The following is an 18,520-nucleotide window of genomic DNA, read 5'->3' on the forward strand; positions in this document are numbered from 1 at the left end:
CGAGACATGGGAAGGAAATGCCCATCAAAGGACCCAGAGCTCTACAGGAAACTGATTCTTTCTGCCCACGTGGTTGTTAAACTATTCTCAACCAGTGCTGGAAACCCACAGCCATAAGTGCAGTTTCATATAAAATCATGTGTCAGATCATACACCACAGTTAACTGTGGCAAGACTTTACTGCAATTTATGGATAATATATATGGCAGCTCCTCATAGGAGACTGCTGTAAGGGAGAACCTCATCACTACACTGGAATTAAATACTGATGGTGTATTTTACATAGATATATAAAATATATGTAATGTATCTAAATACTGACTTAATTCTGGCAGCTGAGCAGAGAACAAGCTACAATGGTGAATTCTGAAAAACCTATCTATGTCTGTGCTCCGTAAGACAAGGATGTATTAAAATAGCGATGAAAAAGGTTTGGAGAACTATTAGTGTTTTTGTTATCTTTCCCCAGACTGGCAGAGGTCTCAGCACATCAGGATTCCATTTCTCAAGCAATCCTAACATCAGGGAAAACGACTGAAAGTAGTTGGTGATGGTAATATTAAGAATAAAGCTGCAAGGCCCAGTCTCAGAGTAGGGCAAGAACATGGCACACACACTGCCAGTGACAGTCATATTGAGTTGAATCTGTCACCAGAGACAAGGGACATAACACAGGCAATGTGGAGCACAGACCCCACAGCCTCTGAAGATTCAGACACTACTGGAAACAATTTTACAGGTCTATTTAGATAAGGCTCATGCTAACTTACATTTTATTCTTGCCTCATGCTGAGGACAATGGTTGGCAGAGCTCTGCTTGCAGATCTCTATCCCTTCCTGTCTTAGAGGGAAGTGGGAAGTTCCTTACTGCTCTCAGGGGGATTGTTAAGCATGGTGGTAGTGTTTACTAGACGTGAGACAGGATCAGCAGATCTCCAATTGCCTTGAATGGTATCTCCAGCAGCCAGCATGTTTATTGAAACTGGTGTCAAACAAAGAGCCTATGGCTGAGGGCTGCAAAGGTACAGAATAACATTAAATTCTGGAAGAATGAGGGTGAAATGTGCCTTTTTTTGTAAACAGTGTACATCTGTGTCATTTTGTCACTTTATGAACTGCATCCTTTTTTTACATCTTCCACAAAAGCCATACATCTCATCTCTGACATCTCTAGTTTCATTGTCTTGTCAACTCATTTTTCTCAGTCCTCACGCACCATTTAGCCCTATCTCCAGCTTCCTCATATCTCCTTATGCTACATTATTTTTCTTTTTTTATTGTATATTTTTCTTATATTTTGGCAGGACAAACATCTGAAATCCAGGCAGAGCAGAATTCTGTATCTTTCATGCTCTGCAGTTCTGCTTTGACTCTTCAGTCTTTTGTCCTGTTTGTTGCATTTCTGTGGTTTGCATCCCTCTTTTTTGTTTCAGTTGTACACAGCTGGAGATAAAACCAGGCACAATGGACACTAGGCTCCTATAGTGTCAATTGTGAGCTTCTGTGTTGTTGCATAAGAGTCTGTGTGGCCTTGCTGGGTTGTTCCAGCTTGCTGAGTGAGCAGTGCAGTGATGCTCACACCAGTAACTGATCTATGCTCTGGTCAGGTTCATGGCATTCTGCAAACCAGCACAGTTTCTGTATTTAATAATTTCCCATAACAACAAAGTTCACACCAACCTCATTTGTGGTTATTCAGAAACCTTCATCTACCCATTCGAAGAATTATTCCCAGCAGAAGGGGAGAGCTGGGTATCCAAGAGCCAAGGGTCAAAAAAGACAGCTAGAAAGAGAGGGTCTGTCTCTTATTTGGAAGGAAATAGAACTAAAGTTTCAAATCATGGAGGACATGAATATTAAATTCAAAACTGCTCTCAAAACCCATGTATGGGTATTCAGCAACATTCAAAACTGACATTTTCCTCTTTGTTTGCAAAAGAGTTACAGAGCTCCTATCAAACTCATAATCTGATATTAAAGCCCTCTCTTGAGCCATAAGAGGAATAACTTTAAGTCCCCTTTGAAAAGTCTGGAGTCCAGGCTTCTGAACAGTAGTGTAGCATATAATAGTTGGCTATAGCTAACTATTTCTCACAGAATAAATTTGTTACCATTAAGACTCTTCAGGCTTCTCAACAGAGCAGGTGGTATGTAGGCATCTAGGCTCTCTAAATGCTGTACAACTGTGGAGTTTAACAAGGTAACATAAACCTGTCTCCCTGCAATATGACATTTCCAAACATCTCAAGTCTGGGCACCCTGAAATCGCTTAAATTGTTCTGGGTTCAGTGAATAGATAATCAGAGATGAGTTAATTAGGACCCTACAGTGCTTGGAAAGTCTTTAATACCATGCAAATCACAAGTCTCTCTCTTGTTTCATCGTGGTGTTTTTTCCATTTCACATTTCTTCATTGCTGGATGTTGCATATATTTAGCTTGGTATTCATCTAGTCACTTAATCACTGTATCCCTTTCTTGCAGCCCTTGATTTTTAGGTTCTTAGTAGATCAGTCATCTATTTCCACCAAATAAGGAATCATTCCTTTTCTGAGGCTTGGATGCAATATAACTTCCATAGATACCTTTTATAAATCCATATTAACGTGTCCAAAATATCCTCTTTCTTTTTTAAAATTATTTTTCAGTTGTTGTTGTTGTCTTGCATCTCAGAGATTACAAAATCCAACAGAAATGCTGGACTACCACATCCCATTTTGTTAGATACCTACTGCACAACCAAATTTTGTACCAGAAACCACATGCAGTTCCTGTAGTTTCATACACAGGAACCTTCTAACATTTGTGATTCTGGTCCCCATACGTTATTGTTGTATTTCTTCAGTTAATCCAGTCTTTGCAGGGTTATCTCAGCTGTTTGTAGTCCTTTTCCTAAAGGAATATGGAAAATAGGAAAATATGAAAAGCACTGGTCATCAACAGGACTGATTGTTTTCTGTCAGTGACCATCAAATCTAATCAAAGCTTAAAAGGAAGAATGAACAATTTCTTACTCTACAGTAAATGGAAGTCCTTGAAATCACTTTGCCATGCAGACACCACGATCTGCACTGATTCCTCACTTGTGTAGAGCCTCTCTGAGATTTGTTGTTAATGAAGAACAGAGCATCTATTTGGGATGCTCCATCAGTGATTGGCCCCACATTAAAGGATGATTTCCTACAGTCTGCAGTGGAAAACACCTAAGGTTGCAATCAATAAGTACAGTTAACAAGAAGTAGCTCAACTCAGCTTGAAAATGATTAGAGCAAAAAGCATTAAAAACAGAGAGAAACAATTGTCACACAGTAAAGAGAGTAGGTGACAGACACAGACATTTCTTTATCCAGTCAAGAAAGCTGCAGCAAGGAAACAGGAAGAATGAAGGAATAGCTTGATCAGTCATGAATTTTTATAAACATTTAAGGCAATCCCAGCATCCAAAAATGAATGAAGTATTTACCAGTTTAATCTTTAATTTCTGATATAGCATACTTTGGAATCCTATTTTATGTTGAAAAGAAAGAACAAGACTGACTGCTGAGTGACTCATGAAAATCCTCAGATTCTCCAGGTCCTAAAAAGCAGTGAAGTCTTATGTTCAGAATATTAGAGGAAAGTGAATATAGCTGCTGGGAAGCCTCTTTGCAAGTTTACTCTAATCACAGCAAGCACAAAGGTGGGAAGAGAAGTGATGGGTCCTGAGAGCCAGAAAGGTCTTCTCACATGGTATGCTGCACAGTAGGGACTCAGCTGCAGAACCCTTGACATGAGTGAGGGCTTGAAAAGGCTGTCAGAAACCCCACTGAAAAGACACTAATATTTGGAATAATCCCACACATCAGGAGCAGAAAAACACTCCAGGAACATACAGAGCTCCACCAGCAGCAGCTTGACTAAGGCTTGACAAATGCCCACAGAGTGATTCATGCCAATTAAGCAGCCCATCTTTTCTACATAAGTAGCACTTACTCTTAAAACCTGCAGTGTACCTGGCTTACTTTATGCACTAATATAAATCTTACCTTCATAATAAGCATTCAGTGAATGTCAACACTGTCATTTCAATGGAGCAAAAATAAAAAGATATTCTTAGTCCCATCCATTTATTCTGTGATTTGTGATCCATTGGAACAGTACAGGAAGATGTTAGCTATGCTTTCCCACCGAACTGCATGTCCCTTTGGGGTAGTCTAACTCACACTCCAATTCCCTACTACATACATCACTGTCCAACCTCACTTGTGGAGAGGCTAGGTGTGATTGATCTGAACTCAGAGAATTCAACTGGGATACTCAAGCATATGAGCTGGATGCCAGCCTGTGGCAAGAGGAGCTCAATGCTGGGTTAGTGTAATTGGCAGAACTCAAGGAAGAATATATTGACATGCAGACATAAAGCTGATCAAAATTCTACTGTCTGCACAACAAAGAAACGCAAACTGAGGCCCTCAGGGATCCTGAATATATTTTGACATTATAAAAGCTTAACAAATCAAGGGTGAATTAACTGTAGGTGAACTATTATTCAGCATTTCTCAAAAAATCTCTTGTGTTTTTAAGAATTTGTTTGCAGAAAGGTAAGGATAAGAAGTATTCCTCTCACATGCTTAATTAAAATCCTTCTTACAAAAATGTATCCAGTTTGGAACATTCAAAACATCCTTCTAACTCTAAGCCTAGTAGCAAAATCTTTCAAGCCAGATGTGAAAAAAAACCAAGTTAATAATTGTGATAGAAGTAGTTAAGTATTACACTTTAAGACTAAAATACTTAGTTGGCAGGCAGGCATCTTATCTAAATCTGGGGTTTATGGAATATTTATGAAGGTTTTCAGGTCTAAAAAATTAATTAACCCTAACTTAAAAATTAAGAGTCAAGTGTTAGAAAACAAATGAGCACACCACATGACGCCGCTCTGTTAATTAAAACAATTTGTCCAGCAACAGGAGTGACATAGACATTGACTTCTCTTCTGTGTTTTCCCAAATCATGACAAGTGGAAACTGGGAGAGGTCATCTCTAAAGGTAAAAGGATAGACATGAGGCCCATTGCTATGGCCCACCAGCCTAGCATCCTCATTCCAACAAGGACAAGTAAAGGATGCTTAGAAAAGGAATGTAGGACAAGTATGAAATGACTCTTCATTGCATATAACATCCAAGACCATGGTAGTCAGAAGTTTATATATATTTCTATGCTAGGACTCAGTGTTAGGACTATTTTTAACCATTTATTTGAATGTGCTCATGCTTTTGACATTCCAGATATAATGTGTCAATGGTTCCAAGTCAAAGTGCCTTCACTGTTTGAAAAAAAAAAAACCTCCTTTTTTTGTTTGTGGTTACCATATAATAAACTTACTTCTCCATTCTGTATATCATTTTTTATTCTATTGATCTATATCATGTACTGAACCTTACCAATCTACTTCACCTTGCATCAAAAGGGAGCTGTCCTTTACCCCTGACCAGCCTCATTGGCCTCCTCCAAGCCATTTCTCAATGTATCACATTCATTTGGGGGTGCAAGCACCAGAACAATTTCCAGTTTTCAGGATATTGGTGCTCCTAAATGACACAGTGATGGCTTCTCCTTTATTCTCCAGTTTCCTCCTAACAGCTGGTATTCTGTTTGGGGTTTTGGCTGTGCTGACATTTTCAGCTTAGTGAGCTAAGCACAAGGACAGCAGGATCTGTGTTTTCAGCGGTGGTGGCTGATGTAGAGTGATAGAGTATGTAGTTTTCCACATGTACAATACTTGGTGCTTAGCACTCAGCACCGGTGGACTTCACGTGCTGCTTTAGCACACAGGATTGTGCTATCTTTTTTTAGAGCTTTTAAGTTTAGATATAAGAATACTGCATGGTAATGTGCTGTCTGCAAATCCTATCACCTCTTCCCCACACCATTTGCAAGTATTCTGAGCAGAATAATCATTGTAGTAAAGCCTTTTGATTGTGAGAATTGACCACTTATTTAAAGCATTTTTTTCCTAGAGTCTAATCTCCTGCTTAGAAGAACCTATTCTTTTTCATCCCACAGCAGAGCCTCTATTGAAGGCTTTACTATTAAAAGCTTTCTGAAAATGTCAGTATACTAACCAGATCACATTAATCTATATTGTCATTGAGAGCTCCAGTGACCTGCAATAGATCTGTGAGGAATGGCTTCCCTCTACAATAGCCACAATGACCCTTTCCCACTCTATCATCATTATCCATGTGCCAGCTAAGCCTCACCATCCTTACTGCTTCCTTCCATCTGCTCAATTGAACATGCGACTCGCTTGGTTACTTTCCAAGACCGTTCTTAAAGACTGGTGTCACACTTGCCACTTCCCATTCCTTTGAAATCCAGCAATTTACTGATTTAAGCAGTAGATTATATCCTATAGCTACTAGTTGAATGGCTTCATATCCAAATTCCTTTAGAACTGAGGATAAAAGTCATGTGCTGCTTCTGCTGGTGTCTTACTGTCCGTTTCATCAGTCTGTTATAAAATCTTTGCCACTGATCCTGCTGTTGGAGTCAGTTCCTCACTCAACCCTGCAGTGAGCAGACCCTCTGCAGGAGTTTTGCTGCCCTCCTCTTCAGTGAAAACTGATGAAAAGAATTAATCTGTTTTCTGCAGTCTTTTCTACCTTGTGCCCAAACTCTTTTGAGATCTGACAGACTCCATGCCTATGGTATGCTTGAAAATATCTTCTTAGATCTTACATTTTAGCATTTTTCCTCCTCGAAAAGTTTTTGTGGTTTCATCTTTATCTTGTTGGAGTTTATGTTCTTTTCTCTTTTTCTGTGTGGATGCAATTTTGGATGAAGGAATCTCCATTCTCAGATTTCTCTGTAGGACCTATAAAATCAGCTTGTCAGACCTTGAATTTGCTTTGCTTTTACCTGATGAGAGCTGCCTGAGACTATCAAGAAGATACCAGAAAATATTCTTCTTCCTTTTCATAGTGTCTCATAGTTCCCATCCCTGATTGTAATGGTGCAGTAGATGTTATTAACATTATATTATGCTACAATAAATCCTACCTCTGTTTTAAAAAGTAATAGTGTATCAAATACAATAGGACAATTTTCCTTTTATCGTTGACAGCTTTATTTCACATATACATGGATTATTTTGCAGCAATGTTGTGAAAGCCATCAAGTGTACTGTAGTACCAGAAATCCACTTTGCTCTCTTTTCAGCCCTCATGACTGAAAACTCCATTTTTCCCTCTTGCACTCCCCATTCTTTGCAAACAATCAGGCATGCACATTGTCCTCTTTCCAAGATCTTTTTCCCAAATAGCACTGCCATTTCTCTCTCTCAGGAAAACGTGAAAAAGTAAAAAGAAAAAAGCTAGAGCTCCTGCTGAGGAGTGGTGGGAAGGTCTTTCTTGTTCTGCACCATGTCCTGTGGCCCCTCTTTCCCCCTTCCTTTGGGCAGGAGTCAAGACCATCTCTCTGTGGGAACAAAGGGCTCAGCATTTCCAGGGGTAAGAAGCCCCAGCTGCTTAAATAGCAGGTTGGCCACAGGAAAAAACACTTTTTCACTCCAAACTTTCATGGTTTGTTCAAAAGTAGCATGGGACATGTTACTGTAATTGCCTCAAAGAGAAATACCATGTCTCCTGCAGAGACATCCAAGCTCACATACCTAAAATGCACTGCAGGGAGTCCAAGATTACCAAAACCCCACAGCTTTGCTCAGGCTATGTGTTGTACCTGGGATTTCCAGGCAGCACACATTCTCTGCTGTGAGGAGATTTGCACAGCACATATCCAGCCTGTGCCTAACTCCAGGCAATGATACTTGAGCTTGACAGTACTTGAAATTCACCAGAATAGATACTCTGGAACTGCCTGGTCTCCAAGTACAGATAATTTTTCAGCCTTTTGGACCAACTGACAATAACAACCACAACAAATGACATGTAAAAGCATTTCAGTTATAAAAATAGAATGCCCATATAAAAATAATTAAATGTGATTTGTCTCTTTCCTGAGGTTTAATTATAAAATGCATTAATAAAATGACAGATAGCAATGCCCTCCACACAAATCATTTGAGGCTGCTTTTATCATTAGATTTAACATGGGCTGAAAATGTGCATACACAATTAATTTAATTTCATGCAGCTGGGAACCATACACCTGCTTAGAGACTGTTCCTTATGCACCAATGGGGGCAAACATACACAAGGCTCTCATCCATGGTTTAAAAGCACACTCAAGCAAGGAAAAGCCTCTTTACTACATTAAAGCTATATGTGTTTCCCTTCCCTGTTTCTGGAACCCTGTTTGTGTGTATGGTAGGCTTTTTTTAACAAGACCAGTAATAATTGCTTTAAAATATGGCCAGAGCCAAACAAAGGCTCTGCAGATAAACCCACATGTACTTGAGGCACTTTATTCTAATGATTTTAAGAATCTTTACAATTTTCTTTCTAATTAGCCTATCAATAGTGACATTACTTAAACATTCCTTAGGAATATTATCTTCTCATTATTGCCAGAAAACATGTTGCCCAATTTTATAGCTCAGTTGTTCTTACACATGGATGGAACATCTGAATTAACTTGAACTGAAACAGATTTTGTAAAGAAACACTTTCCATACACACAAACTACTTTCATAATTACATTTAAATCATTAATGTTCAAATTTCAAAGCGTTAAGGGGGTGAAGCATTTAGTGTTTACTTTGTGCTTGCACATTGTAAAAACAAAATAGAGGAGCGTTCTGCTTACCAAGTGGCATTGGGTTAGGAGGAGAACCAGTGGGTTTGGGTAGGTATTTAGCAAGGGTCATGTTCCTCAGGAAGAAAGAAACACAACACAAAACGAGCGTGAATAAAATTTCCAGATTCATAGCTGCAAAGAACAGGTTTCTTCAGAATAAACACAGCTCGGGCAGCAGCCATGCAAGCTTCCCAGGCTGTCTTGCCAGCATGCTTCACCCTTCAGCTGCTGAGAACACCTGGAGAATATAGAGGCAGGTCACTCCTGCCCTGTAGTCTTTGCTGAGGACTGCCAGGAAGGTTAAAAAGTAGAGTTGATGCCAGCCTGGGGAGTGTCCCACATGCAGAGCTTGCCTGTTGGGACTGGAAAAGGGTACATCCCTCTGTTTCACACGTTTAAAGAAACATCAAGAACTGGAAAAAAAAGAGGTCAACTGCCTGATGAGAATGTGCAGATGGCTGAAATATTCAGTGTTTTTTTTGTATCAGTCTCCATTGAGATGTTCACACAAACATCAACAAAGAAATTAGTATAAATCAGAATAAGGAGAAAACTGCTTAAAGCATACTTAGATTCAAATTTGCAGAACTTGCTGCTGTTCATGTATGCTCAATGACTAAGGTAAGTAAATTTATAGACTATTAGTAATTGTGTCTAAGAATTCATGGAGGACAAGAAAGTTAGACTAGAGAAAGTAAAGCATATATCCTATTTTTAAATACAAGTTTGAAAAAATTCCTTTAACTTGTGTACTCAGAAATAATCTGCGACAAGTTATCAAAAAGTTGAGAAAGTTCGCTTGCATGTGAATTGTGGAAAGCAAATATTGTTACACCAGTCTTATTTTCCTTTCTTATGTCTGATTTTCATTCTTACTTCTGTGTGGAAAAAGGGGGAGGAGAATGTACACTCCTCCTTTCACCTTTCAAAACTACCTTCTATGAAATTCACATAAAAAGGTTGAGGCCCTAGATGGAATCTCTTCTAACGTGGTTACTGACAATAATTCCTCTCAAAGGCTGCTCTGAATGGTTTGCTCCTTAATAATAATTACAAATGTAGTTCCGAGGTGTCTGGAATGAAACAAACGCAGTTCAATACGCCATTAATAACTGGAGACCGACTGATAAATAATAAAAAAAAAAATTGCTGATGCCAATATTTCACTATTCATAGGGAGTTTAAAAAGACTTTGAGAAACAGACTATTTTAAAATTAAAATTTTGTACTAAAGCAGTCAATCTGATAAAAGTCATAGAGGTGCACAGTGCTCATTTTAGGGCAGAGAAATCAGATGCACAATGTAAAATGTGAGATAACTGCTCAGAATCCAAACTGACCATGGGTTGCAAATCTGATGTGTCACAAAAAGGCAAAGAATTTGTTCTGTGAACATTATTAGTAAATGTGGAAAGAATGTTATCATTTTGATCTGTTCTACTTACCGTCCCACGTTCATAATATCTTCAGTTTGGACACTGTGAACAGACATGGAAGGATCCAGAAGAGAAGTGTAGAGAAATGCTGTGCGGTATAAACTGCAGGAATCATCTTTTGAGCCTAAAAAGAGAAATGAGGATCCCATGTAACAGACTCTGATTTTATGTTTCCAATTACCTCTGGCCTCACCTTGGTGTATCTTCAATATGTGGGTGTATTTAAGAGCCTCTCTAAAAATCACTGGATTTCGAAAAGACAGAAATAGCTCCACAAATCTAAAAATTTATTCCAGAATAGAAAAGTTGAGGGAGAAAGCATATTTGAATGCCTGGACAAAGAGAGCACACAGCAGGGTTTTGTCCCATATCAGCCATAAGAAAATCTACATCATGGAGGGAAAGGAAGGGAAGGTTATCAAGGTTTAACTGCAGGAAAGAAACAAGAATTGTACCTTACTGACACATGGGGAACCACTCCTCAGCCAAGGTTTTCTCTTTTGTATGAATTTCCAGATATGAGTGCAAAGTCTAATTGAAGCTTTTCTCAAGGTAAGAGTGTTGACAACTTTTCCTTGTTGTTTTCTCATCTAATCAGAGCTGGGCTTGTGCTGCAAAGGCACTATAATTCAGCTGTACATCAGTCAGCCACAAGACACAAAAGCAAGGAACACAATTAACCCACTGCTCCTGCAACTATTCATTATAGCTCTGGTCTCACCCTTTCTGATGTAGATTTCAGAGCACCTAATTTTTGCAAACTTGTTTCTCTCCCCTCCTTCAACCAAGATGCTAGCCTTTTTTTTAAGCTTTCTCAAGTTATTTGCACATAATATTTTAGAAGAAAAGGAAATATCAAATCAACTACAATATTTTGTAATGAAAGAAAATACCAAATGAGCTACGTGCCTCCTACAGAGAAAAAAAATTGTGAATTCACAGAAATGCAGGAAAGGTTACATTAATACAAGATAGTTCCTGCATAGTGACCAGTGAAAACAGAAGGAAGACAAACAGCAAGGGGAAAATGTGACATTAACTTAACCTTTTTACATATTAAACTGTATTAAAATCTTTCTGTCTTTCTGCTCTAGAGTGCAGAGGATTTTATTTGAAGGCCTGTATATTCTCAAACAGCTTTCAGTACTAATTTTAAAAGCTATTCATCAAGGAGTGTTAAAAACACCTCTTTCATTTGATCTAATCTGGCACTTCTCTCAAGACATGCTAACAAGAACATTTTAAATACCTTCTGCAAAATATGGTCTACCCAGGCAATGTACCACAAAAAAAAAAAAAAAAAAAAAGAACTGTCCTCAAGCATTCTGAAAATCTGACTTTACTTTTACAGGATTTCTATGGGGTTTAATTGTTTCATGACATTTAGGAGCAGGTTTTCCCAAAATCATTGAATTTTTTTCTGTATTTAGCCTGACTATTATCTTTGTGGGGATGCTACAAATCCATCTTTTGTCTCTGTTACAGGAGTGGTGACACGGGTTTTCTTTTTTGGCTCCAAGTGTGTGAATCAGCTGCATTCTCCAAAAGTCTGGGGGATGCAGAGGGCTCTGTATGGCCAGACCTGGGGGAGATCTCACAGTGATCCAGAGAGCACCTCTGTTGTGTGTCAGTGTGGCCTTAAGGCTGTCAGAAATATTTAAATTTTGCACTGCATGGTACAACCAAATGCATTCTTTATTAGAGAGAAAATCAGCTGAGGAAGAAATGTTCATTGCAAAAATAATACTGCACAAGATAATTCTGATTTCTTTTTTCCCACTGTTAATACTGCAGCATTTACAAAGTGTAATAGCAAAGCTAATAGGTTATATTTGGATCAATGGCTTTTTAGTTACACAAAGTATCAGCATAGATTGCATAAAGGATCCTAGGACAAAACAGCTCCTATTGACAAATATGAATTCTATTCATTCCTATTGAGAAACACTGTCATAGTACTTCTACTAGCATTCTTTCTGTCTCTCCACAAAAGTAAGGACTAGATAACTTCTTGACATCCTTTCCAGCTTTTCTTTGATGCTGGGAGTTGTGTTGACATTTCACATTGTGCACATTTATTTGGTAAATACTATATTTCAAACTCAGGAAAGAAGGAAAACCTCTGAAGGTTTTGAGCTGACAGAAGTACAACTGTAGCAAAGAAAACATACAAAACAGAAGATATTTCAATGTCCAAGGCCAGCTAAGAGCTGGTTTTGTTAAGACAGTCTTGTAAGAGGGAAGAAAGTGTGTGTCACCTTGAAGTCGGTATAATCTCCTCTCTAGGATGTGTAGGCATTGATGTTTTAGTGTGGTGAAAACACATTGTGAGGAAGCTGTAGGTGCACAGTGAGGCAGGTAAGATCCTGCTGAGCAAATGTGTTCCTCTGGCACTGACAAATGAGTGTGCTGACCCGTTCACCTGAGACCCTCTCTGGGCTGCCATCACCCGGACCTGCACCTCCACCAGCACCAGGACATCATCCCTCCTTCTGGGGTTCACTGAGGTTGCCCTTCCAAGGGGGCTGGGAGGATTCTGCAGGACACAAATTCCAAAGCTGTGGTGCTGCTAGCAGGAGGCTCACGTGTCACCTCACTGTTCTGCTGAAGGCTCTCACCACAAAGGGGTATCACAGCAGGCTGTGCAGTGCTGCTCCCTACCCTGCTCTCAGCTGTGCTGGCCAGGCACAGCAGAAACCAACTGCTCCCCTACTGAAGGAGAAGGTTTCCAGCATGGAAAGCCAGCCAGAACCAAAACATGCAGGCTGGAGGCAAAGCCAAGGAGGTTGGGGTGGATGGGATGTGCAGACATTAGTGCTGCGTTTAACTGCTGTAGAAATAGAGCAGAAAAATAATAATGAAGCCAGATCTAACTGGAAATCTGGCCAGGAGATGAGTGGCAGAAATCCATAAGCAGAACCCTGGAGTCAGCTGCTCTAACTAGACAGCTCAGCCACAGGCTGTGCTTACTCCCAGCAAAAAGCTCCTGTGGTAAATAGTTCAAAGCATGCTCTTTGAACTCCAGCAAACCTGCTTGCCCTGTGTCATAGCACTAACCTTTCTTTGTTTAATAGCGTGCTTCATAACGACTCTTAATTTGGTGTGAAACTTTACTACCGAGGTTTGGAAATTCAAATGATGGAAGTTTCTATTTGTGCTTTGAACCTCTCTTTTCTCTATGAAAACAGCAAGTGCAAGAAAGTTCTTCTCAGGCTCACACAACACTGCATGTTACAGGGTAGCACAGATAATGTTCCAGTCATTCCACCACGTCAAGCAATTCAACAAAGCCTCTACATGCAGAAGATGTGAGCAAGTTACAGGCATTACACTGATTTCAGCAGAAGACAAGCAGTATTTGATATACCATATTCAGAATCCACTTTGGAGGTTATTTGATCTGCCAGTAATATTCCTCAGATAGACAGGAACAAATTTTCCTTGATGTGTCTGTCTGTCATTCAAGTAACCTGTGATCCATTGAATATGTCTCTTCCCGAAACACTCATTTTACTGCAATTCTGTCTGACCCAATATTCTTCTTACCTGACAGGTAGGAGATCAAATAATTGAAATCAATGGAGAAAGCACAAGGGACATGACACATGCCAGAGCAATAGAGCTAATCAAGTCTGGTGGCAGGAGAGTGCGACTGTTGTTGAAACGTGGAACAGGCCAGGTCCCAGAATATGGTGGGTTTTCATCTTTACATTTTTATATGTGCATGACTCTATATAAATTAACTATATTGCTTTTGAATTAAGTAGCAGTTGCAGATATTTATAAATTGTAATTTCCTGGAGCACATTAAGTATTGCCTTAAGTGCTTACCTGTGTAGGGGTGGACTCACGTGTGTGTACATCGCTGTCATCTGCTGCCCTCCCAACACAGGCAGTGGCTTCTAAGATGTGCACTGGAGGAAGCACTGCAAACCTCCTAGGGGACATCTCTGAGCGTGCTGGGAGTTGCTGATTTGCCCATAAACTCTCCTTTTCTTCCTTTATTGGAATTTCTTCCTTATTGGTACTTCTCTGCACATTTTGAGTAACAGCAGATGATCTTGTTGCCATGCAATTGAGTGGCTCAGGCTGGAACTCTAAGCATTGTCAAGAATGTACTCCTTTCTTTGACAGCTTCACCCATTGTATTCTCTCTGACAAAATACATGGATGATCAATCAGAAGCCAGTTCTGAATTTAAAACATGAGATTTTGCTCATTGTGGTGAGAAAACAGGATCCATTCTTATATTTTGTTTCAGAGGGATTTCTGGGACTTTTTAAATATTTCAAAAATTATGAGTCATTTAGACAATATAGGAACGTTATTTCATAACTGAAATGACAAAAATTAAAAAGAAATTATCCAAAGGTAATTTCAAACACAAAGAGTTGGGGTTTTTTTTTAATTGAAATCAGGGCTTACTGTATAGTATGGTGTAACAAATTCATATATTTACATAAATTCTATGATGTGCACCCCTAGGCCTTAAATCTCTCAGGAAAAGGACTATTTTTTAATGAAAAATCCTTAACTTCTTTATGCTGTGAGGTCCAAAACTCTATTAAACTTTTTTACTTTTACTTTTGAAGTTCCAGAATACCTTCCCATTAGAATCAGAAATTACAGTCACATAAAAATTCAAATACTAAGGCTTAACTATAGGTTCAGGTGAGCCTTTGTTGCCAACATAAATGCAATATCTCTGTTAAAGTCAGTTGCACTGAATGTCAATTCTTTCACAGCTGTCAATACACATGGTAATTGCACTATTTTCTCTAAGCAAGAGCTAATTCTATGGCTAAGCCAATACTCAGGACAGTGTATGCTGCATTTTTTACAACTTTCAAGAGCTTCTGAATAAAGGCAGAAAAGATGGCCCATAGCCCACTCATCTGATAATAAAGTTAGTGATTTATACTTTTGGTGAGCAGAAACAAAGCCAAAATGGCTTTCAGGGGCTCTGATAAAATGATACTAAGACATTTAATATCAATTTTAACTAGTCTGCAATCCTTTCAGAGAGACCTCGAACAGAAATTCAGGTCACCTCCAAAACGATTTTGTGGGAGAGGTGCAACATTTTTAATGAAAGAATAAACAAACAGCCAGGACTGATGCAGTGGCAGTAATCCTTCTCAAACAGCAGAACCCTATACCAGCAGCTTCCTCAGAAAACAATTTAATCTAAGGTAGGCCCAGGAGGCTACAACGAGCAAAGAATCAGTTGCAGTTCAGACCCATTCCAAATCTGAATTTCTTAAGGTCCCGGTGCCATTTGGAATCTAAAATTAATTTCTGTAATTTATATAATCTTATAAAATTGTACATTATTCTGGTAAAAAAAAAAATTAAAAATTTTAAAAACCACAAACACAAAAAAAATTCAGTGTAAGTATCATTGATTTAGGAAAACAAATCTTCCAAAATGTGCCCAAGTCTTCCCTTCCACAGAAGATGATGAGTAGAAAATACATATAAACCACTAGAAATCCAGACACGGCTTTTAGTGCTAAGAGAAAGCAGCAAGGTGACTTCATAGTGTTGTTTAGAGCCAAGCTTGCCATTTGGGAAGGCATTTGGATTACTTAGCATTAGTTGTTTAAAAATGCAGATTACTGAGAAATAAAAGTTGCTACAAAGAAGTGCTTTTTAATCAGATCATTTTTCAAACTGCATCTCCAACTTACAACTTTACACAGGAGGAGAACTAAGCAGCTATGCTTGAAAGGCCCTTTTTCCTACTCCACTGTAAAAGGAGTAAAAGTGTTCAGGAGTTACTTCATAGTGTGCAAACAACCTGCAGAAAGCATCACAGCAAAGGACAACATCTGCACATCTGCAGTTCTTAATCTGTGCTTTATGCAAGAACAGAAGTGTCAGAATTGTATCCAGTCTGGAGGGGGAATGGAAGCAAAATAAGAAGATGCCTGTTGAAAATAACTGAGATAATGAAAGTCCTCCCTAGGTCATTTCCCAAAGGTGTAAGAAGTAGTCTAAGAACAAACAGAAAGTGAACCTAAATTCCAACAGCAGCCTGCCTGGGGAGTTAAAAACAGCAATTAACAAACAGAACCAATTAAAGTGGGAAGACACGTCTCAAGCAGGCAAGATCTCAAGGTTAAGTCATCATGATGTGAAGAACATCTGTCAGAGATCCCCAGAAACATCTTTTCCAAATGTAAAACTGAATGCAGAGAAGACTGTGACAGTAGGCTTGAGGACAAAGTGGTCCTGAGGACAGCAGATAGTCAATATTTAGTAACTCCCTCTTCCTTCAACCAGAATTTCACAGCTGAGATGTAACAAGACTAATTAGATCTCTTTTTACTGAAATAATCAGGGTTTTTTTAAGCAATTACATGTCAAAAATATTTTTTATACTCATCAGGGTCCAGCTGTGGAGAGCATCAGTGGGAAATAAGACTTAGTTGAGTATAAAAATGCAAGGCTGGAGGACAGAGCTGGTACTGGGACTGCAATGGTGGTGTGCAGCAGAAGCCTAGGGATAAGTATAAAAATAGCACAAGTGTACCAGGGTCCTCTCCTGGATATTCTCTCCCAGTCCCTGACAGGAAAAATGGTCAGGGACTTCCTAAACCAGGTTTAGTAATGCTGTGGTAAAGACCTTTCCAACAGCAGCAACACTCTAATTCACAGCACTAAAAAGGAGAAAACTTACCTAGAGCTACCTAAACCAGCCAGCCAAGACTGTCACATTATTGTCTTCAGCCTTCAATTTCTTGATTTTCTTTGTGTTTTAAACTCCAGTGCAATGTTTCTGTTAGTACAAAATATGGTGGTATGTACTTAAGTGCAAGAAATGTCAGTGTTTGAATGATTATGTGATTGACATCTGTAAAAGCAGTGTTAAGAAAAAATCATCAATAATAAGAAAGTGATTTGTGAAAGAAAAGAATGTGTACTGAAAAGAGGAAAGCACTTAGTGAAGAAACAAAGAGTGAGCTGCTGAGAGGGTGTAAATCTCCTGAATGAGTTATGTCAGTTTATACTGGCTGGAAATCTGTCCATTTCCATTCTTGGAAAATTCTGGCTGAGCTGAAGCACTCTTCAAACCTAGGGTAAGAAATAAACTGTGCTGTGAATGCATCATTTACCTCCATTCCAGCTGCTGATTTTGCTTGAAAACAAATGCCAGAGATCCCAGCCCATTTCAGAGGCAGAAATCCCCTTGTAGCAGGCATGCTGCCATCAGAATGTAAGCGAAGGAGCTCAGATATGATTAATGCTCCAAAACTATAGCTGATTTCACAGCAGGGTGCAACAAAAGAAGTGTTGAAAACAGGTGTTTTATCACCCAGCATCTCAGAACATGTTTGCTGAGGATAAGGATAGCCAGAAGAACCGTGCTTCCATGGGAGGTGAATTATCACAGCTCATCCAAACCCGACGAACAGCAGCATCATGTTTCATAGGAAATAGTCTGCCAGCTGAGTGCTCCAGAGAACCAAGTCATAGCAAGAAATCATATTAATGTGCAAGAAAGACTAGAGGTACTGCTGGGAATCCTGATCCCAAAAAGCACTTAATGCCTGGGAAGTCTGGCTGCAGAGAGTGTGAGGTTTCATTCGTGTCACAGGACATGAATCCCAGAGTCATCACTGCAGAGCTGAGCACTTCTCCCACCAGCATTGAAAACAATTTGAATAAAGTGATGGATCAAGACATTTGTTGAAGTGGCTGCCTAATTTCCCATGTGTGCATCTACCTAAGGGGTCACTGACTTCAGCAGGAGCTACTGGGTGTGCAGCAGCTCTAAAGATCTGCCTGTTCACACTGTGGGAGCCTCATTACAGATGCTTATGTATTTCAAGCCTTAGCCATAGCTATAGAAACACCATGAGAAGGACATGTACTTTGCACAGCCAAACACTGGGATGAAGTATCATCCTCAAAGGCAAAATGCAGGAAAACTGCTCACAAAATCCCAAAATGGTGACTTTCAAGAGGAAGTAAAGCTGACAAATCAATCCCTCTATCCAGCTGTGAGTTCTGCTAGAAGCAAGTTACATCTAATGATTGATCAACCCCAGAAAACTACAGTTTTTGTGGGAACACCTAGTCCTTCCTCTAGATGTTTTTGGAGGAAGTTCCATAGGAAAGCCTGTGGTGTTTCACTCTCAGTCCCAGCAGTCCTGGCCGTTTGTTTTTTCTGGCTTACTGCTCCTGGCCTTTCCTGACTGGAGATTTTATTGCTCACAGTACATTAAAATATGTAAGTTCCTAGAAGTTTCTGAAAGCAATGAGTTATAATCAAATGACTGGCAACAGGGTGTAAAGGTGGAGAAGGCTGAGGCAGGTTAGCACCTGCAGGTGGATTCCATCCC

General features: G+C 39.4%; 1 protein-coding gene across 2 annotated transcripts in view; it reads left to right on the forward strand.

Annotated features, from left to right (window-relative positions):
* MAGI2 (membrane associated guanylate kinase, WW and PDZ domain containing 2) overlaps nucleotides 1-18,520 on the forward strand; it is a 704,176-nt gene that overhangs the window by 666,796 nt on the left and 18,860 nt on the right. For both annotated transcript variants that reach the window (XM_041405490.1, XM_041405491.1), the window contains one exon: nucleotides 13,726-13,864. In XM_041405490.1, the coding sequence (XP_041261424.1) occupies nucleotides 13,726-13,864 (139 nt within the window). The remainder of the gene's footprint in view (nucleotides 1-13,725; nucleotides 13,865-18,520) is intronic.

The sequence above is a fragment of the Onychostruthus taczanowskii genome, unplaced genomic scaffold, assembly GCF_017590055.1.
Source record: "Onychostruthus taczanowskii isolate IOZ18803 unplaced genomic scaffold, ASM1759005v1 scaffold23, whole genome shotgun sequence".
NCBI classification, from domain to species: Eukaryota; Metazoa; Chordata; class Aves; order Passeriformes; family Passeridae; genus Onychostruthus; species Onychostruthus taczanowskii.